At 52.8% G+C, this 1,025-nt stretch overlaps 1 protein-coding gene across 1 annotated transcript in view; it reads right to left on the reverse strand.

The window, feature by feature from the left end:
- Positions 1-578, reverse strand: part of EMH_0021140 (uncharacterized protein) — a gene marked incomplete at both ends in the record, with an annotated part of 1,010 nt that extends 432 nt beyond the window's left edge. The window contains 2 exons of the mRNA XM_013501695.1: positions 56-287; positions 391-578. Of these exons, the coding sequence (XP_013357149.1) occupies positions 56-287; positions 391-578 (420 nt within the window). The remainder of the gene's footprint in view (positions 1-55; positions 288-390) is intronic.
- Between the last annotated feature and the right edge of the window lie 447 nt (positions 579-1,025).

Genomic DNA, 1,025 nt, shown 5'->3' on the forward strand with positions numbered 1-1,025 from the left:
TCGCGTCTTGATTGGGCATAGAGGCAACCTGAAGGTCGCGTGCTTCCTAACTTACGGCCAACATAGTGAAGTTCGAATTGATGTCAGAGCACACGAAAACTTGTTCTGGAATTTTGGAAAAAAGCCCTGCTTCCCGGAGAAGGACAGGATTCCCCTTGGCGTCCAGTTGAGTTGTGCTGTAGCATTTGTACTTCAGGATCCCTTGACGAATACGCGAGTCGTCGTTTTGTCCGGAGCTATCCACTGCAGCACCCACATTGCCTGGTTTTTCGGCAGGGGCATCTCGCCTGTGCATGAGTCAGCACAAACTGTTGTAGAGGCTGGTAAAGACAGCTGTTGCCGAAAGGAACAAAAATGAGACATCCAGACGGACTGAATTATTTTCCTTACCCAATACATACAATGGAGCTCGCCGACACGGCGGCATGCATTGCAACAAAGCAAATGTCGAAGCTCTTCAGAGACTTCAGCTGAAAGTCCTGGTCTAACGTGTGCAAGACGCCTGCATCGTCTCCCATCCACAGTCCCGACTCAGTTCCCACCGTACACACAATAACGGAACAAGGAAGCGGAGACATGCGGGAAGGCCCTGACACAGAAGCAAATGACTCCAGAGCTANGGCGCATTTTGGTCAGTTTTCTCGGTCGTTGCAATCTTGAGTACCTGCTGCAGCCCCATGCTGCTGTGTCTGGCTTGATGGCCATTCCGCTGCTGTAGTGCCTCCGGCGCCGCCAAAGCAGCCGTTGCTGATTAACGGGTGATGACGGGTCCTTTCGACGATGCTGCGGTCGAAGAAGTTCAGGCGCCTCAGCTGCTGCATTTTCACCTCCTGACGGCAGCAGCCGTTGTAGTGCTACGCACTACAGTAGGCCCAGAATCCCGCAAGGAACGTCAAAGGATAACAACGGAGACGTTATTGAAGGCGTACACGACCTCAAGTGTGGGGAGATGTACCGGATGACCTGCGGCGAAACCAGCCGGCAATCCCAACCCGTGAGTGATGTGCTATGGCAGCTTTAAAGAC

The sequence above is a fragment of the Eimeria mitis genome, genomic scaffold (assembly GCF_000499745.2).
Source record: "Eimeria mitis Houghton genomic scaffold, Emh_scaff738, whole genome shotgun sequence".
Lineage (NCBI taxonomy): Eukaryota > Apicomplexa > Conoidasida > Eucoccidiorida > Eimeriidae > Eimeria > Eimeria mitis.